This window comes from Sinocyclocheilus anshuiensis, unplaced genomic scaffold (assembly GCF_001515605.1).
Source record: "Sinocyclocheilus anshuiensis isolate Anshui unplaced genomic scaffold, SAMN03320099.WGS_v1.1 scaffold491, whole genome shotgun sequence".
Taxonomy (NCBI): domain Eukaryota; kingdom Metazoa; phylum Chordata; class Actinopteri; order Cypriniformes; family Cyprinidae; genus Sinocyclocheilus; species Sinocyclocheilus anshuiensis.
In genome coordinates, this window is record NW_015551041.1 from 337,671 (window position 1) to 341,625 (window position 3,955).

Below are 3,955 nucleotides of genomic sequence, written 5' to 3' on the forward strand. Positions count from 1 at the left end.
TTGAACTTTCAGCTTAGTAACTTTGCAGATATTATTTATGCTCAAACAGCAACATTACACACTAACTAACGTTAAAAAAGTGAAATCGCAATCAACCATTAAAGCATATCACAATGTTAGTTTAAACATTTAAACTACATAAATGTGCGCTGTTAGGTGCATATCCAATCGTTTGTGCCAAGAGTGGAAACTGAAGCACGCTGTGAAGGACATCAGTGGAAACAATTTAAAATACGCCGTAATTTTTGCTCATAAAGCTAAGAATAATACATCATTCGGAACTGTAAAGGGTCTGCTTTTATTTGTGTGCACTCACAATATCAACAAAATGTTGTACTTTTGTAAAATAAAGAAAACAGCTAGGATGTGCTTTCTGCCGTCTCTGTCTTGAGCAGGAGCGCTTCACAAAAATGAACCGAAACTCATCGAATATTTTCCTTAGACATGATGAATATATCTATAGAAAGCTTTAAATGACTACAAAATGAATTAATTTAAATCCAAAACAAAAACTCTTTCATTATGTAATCCGTAAAGATGCATTTCTCTCTGAATTGGCATCCAATGAGGAGATGGCAGGTCAGGATTGTCAACTTCATCTTTGCGACACTGACTCTGACTCAGACAAACGTCTCGGTTACGTATGTAACCCTCGTTCCCTGAAGGAGGGAACGGAGACGTCACGTCGGTCGTTTAGTTTACACTCGAAGTGGATTGGTCTCTCTAAGCGAGATCCCAATTTCGTCGGTCAGCCGACGTGACGTCGGGAGTGACCGACTGAAAGGGAACACTAGTTTATTAATAAATAATTAAAATATCTCCTTACTATTTCCCCCCGACACATTCATGTTAACTTTTGCTGGGGCTTTGCATCAAGCTTTAGCCTATATTTAGCGCACTCGTGTCATGTTGCTGTGCACCATGGTCACAAAAACTCATCATTTGCACACGTTTTTATGCATTGGAGTTTAAAAACAAGTGATTTAAGCCACTGAAATGCAAACAACACCACTATATGCGTGAGCTGTCTGTTTCTGAGCGTGAATTCTGCAATTGGGTCAGATCGAGGTCGGGTCATGTTCACACCTTAAACGAACCGTACCAGAGTTTGTTTGGAAGCGGACCGAGACCAGTTGGGTCTCGGTATGGTTGTTTGGTCCGTACCTGAGTGCGACTGATGTATTCACACCTGCCCAAAAGATCCGCACCAAGAGGGGAAACGAACTTGAGTTCGATTCAATCGAACCAAACAAGACAGGTGTGAATACACCCTAAATATCTTGGAATTAAGTCCAATATTATTTGAAGATAATACAATCCTCATCAATAGAGACATAAAAACACTTTTTTGGCATAATATTAAGAAATGTGCATTGTGCACAAGTAGTACTCCGAATAAAGTTTAATTATTATTTTAGTCTTAAAGGGGTCATATGATGCGATTTCAATTTTTCCTTTCTCTTTGGAGTGTTACAAGCTCTAAGCGAGTTTTTTGGGCAGTGTAGAGTAGGACTTGTTGTTTGTCATTTCTCCGATCACAAATGCAGACATGGTTTTATGTTTACGCGGCGCGATGCAACGCAACGCGTAAAAAGACAGTATAAGTCATTATAATCCATAATTATGTCCCCACTGGATGCAACGAATGCCTCGTTTATAATGGGTTTTCATGTTTTTGAATCATCGCTCCGGCCTGACAGGGCATCATCACAATATGGTAGGGGCATAACATTTCCGTCACACGCTTGAGGTATTCGGCCAATCATAACGCACTGGATAGCTGGCCAATCACAGCATACCTTGCTTTTCAGACCGATGAGCTTTGTAAAAATCGACGCGTTTCAGAAAGGCGGGGCATAGAGGAGAAACAATAATGTACAGTATGTGGAAAATAATGTGTTTTTTGAACCTTAAACCGCATAAACACATTTCATTACACCAAATACACAAAATAATGTTCTTTTTAGCAACATCATATGACCCCTTTAAGTGATATGTCATTAAATATGTTAATAGATTTAAACTATACTTAGTATGAAATAAATGTATTTTAAATATATTACTTTTTTTAGGATACCTTACAATTTACTACACATAATCATAAAAACTTCTATACACTTTCAGGTTATCATTGTTTGATATTGCATCTCCGGTTTTATTAAATTAAAATTACATTTTTAAGCATTTATTTAATTTAATTTTTTTTTTATTAATTAAATTTTAAAAACCTATATTCTCTGTAAGTGAAACATACAGGGATATTTACTATTCTTCAAAGATAGGCTTTTTAGATACGTTTATTATTATTGGGATCCAGTGAGGTATTTTTCATGACACCAGCCTTTTTGACAAGCAAGTCTAAGTCCCAAGTTGTTTTGTTTTGTGACACTTACCGTGGTTGTTTTCACTCGGCCTCCCGGCTGTGCACACGTCCAGCCCGTTCTGTTTACCAATAGGTCACAGCCTTCGTCATCCAAACAAGGCATCATCTCACACCATTGTCTGCTCCTGACAATGTGCACTGTTAAAAGAAGAGGAAAATTAATATGAAGAGGAAGTTAAATAAAAGAAATGACAGTTCCAACCTACTTCACTTCCACAAGGCCATATATTTCATTTGTGAAACATGCTATTTAATATGAAATTAAACATAGAGTGGGGCTTATCATAGTGTAGTAATTTTTTACTCTGGATTGACTAGAACTGTTTTAAGATGATTTCATTGATGCACCTGATGTGCAAAAGAATTGCGATAGAATAGTACTTTACATAGTAGAGGAAATTTACCTAAAAATTATTTTAGCATTATGTATTAATGTCATGAAGGTTAAGTTTAGTTAATATAAAACCATCATATGACATAGACTAACATAGTTTGTCTTAAAGGAATTCCCATAAATGCATAAAATTCAAGAGGTCAAGACATGGTAAAAATCAGGACATTTCACGCAACAAAGGCAAATAGCAATGAGAGAAAAGCGCTCCAGCACTTGGCCTAATATCCTAAGCCTTTCTCTTTGAAACAGATCGCTGAAGTCCAACAGTGAGAATTTTTTCCTGAGGTAAGATTGTTTTTGCACTTAATCAAACATAAATGTCTATTTATAATAACTAGGGCACCCTTACATGTTCATTTGCATACCATGACACCCCAATTGGCCCTTAGAGAGAGGGAAAAAAGGGAGGGAGGGAAACTGAGAGAAAATGAAAGCGAGAGAGAGACAAAAGAGTACATTTGTGAGGTAGAGAAAATGATAATAAGAGTGAAATATAACCCAGGGAAGCAAAAGTACATAAATATCAGGGTGGCAGCATTTGTACGTTTGGAGGAAGGCTAACAAAGTGTTTGGAGAACAAGTAGGTACAAATGGAGGCGAAATGACATTCTCACCAAAGGAAAAGGCACATTCTTAAAGGTAAAAAATAGTTGTAGAGATGCCTTCCAAACTCAAAGTAGTTTGTTATGTAGTGAATGTTTCCCTCACAGCGTCTACTCTAGGGACTAGCTTCCGCTACTAATCTCCAGCATTAGTATTCACTGTTATGCCCTGGGCCATAACGACAAATAAAAGAGCCTTTCATGCAAATTCGGTACATCTTCATTCTGTAGGCATGATTCACAAAACCGTAGGTTGCAGCCATTGGTGCTCTTATCTATGTTTTAAGATTAGCGTGCTATTCAACGCTAGTCTTATAAGTAGTTTTTCAGATTTTTTTAAATATTAATTCAGAGTTGGGTGTGGGTTGGTTGGCTTGGTTGGTTTCCCCTGCCAAAAAGTAAACAACAACAGTTGAACTGCCTGCATGCTTAAAATTGTTTGAAAAGAAGGTTGTGTCGACCTTATGTGCCACAGATAGATAGATAGATAGATAGATAGATAGATAGATAGACAGACAGACAGACAGACAGACAGACAGATAGATAGATAGATAGATAGATAGATAGATAGATAGA

General features: G+C 37.1%; 1 protein-coding gene across 1 annotated transcript in view; it reads right to left on the minus strand.

Annotated features, from left to right (window-relative positions):
- The window catches only part of LOC107661496 (protein FAM19A5), a gene marked incomplete at its 5' end in the record, with an annotated part of 22,390 nt that overhangs the window by 6,920 nt on the left and 11,515 nt on the right, over window positions 1–3,955 (minus strand). Inside the window, one exon of the mRNA XM_016451109.1 lies at window positions 2,394–2,521. Within this exon, the coding sequence (XP_016306595.1) occupies window positions 2,394–2,521 (128 nt within the window). The remainder of the gene's footprint in view (window positions 1–2,393; window positions 2,522–3,955) is intronic.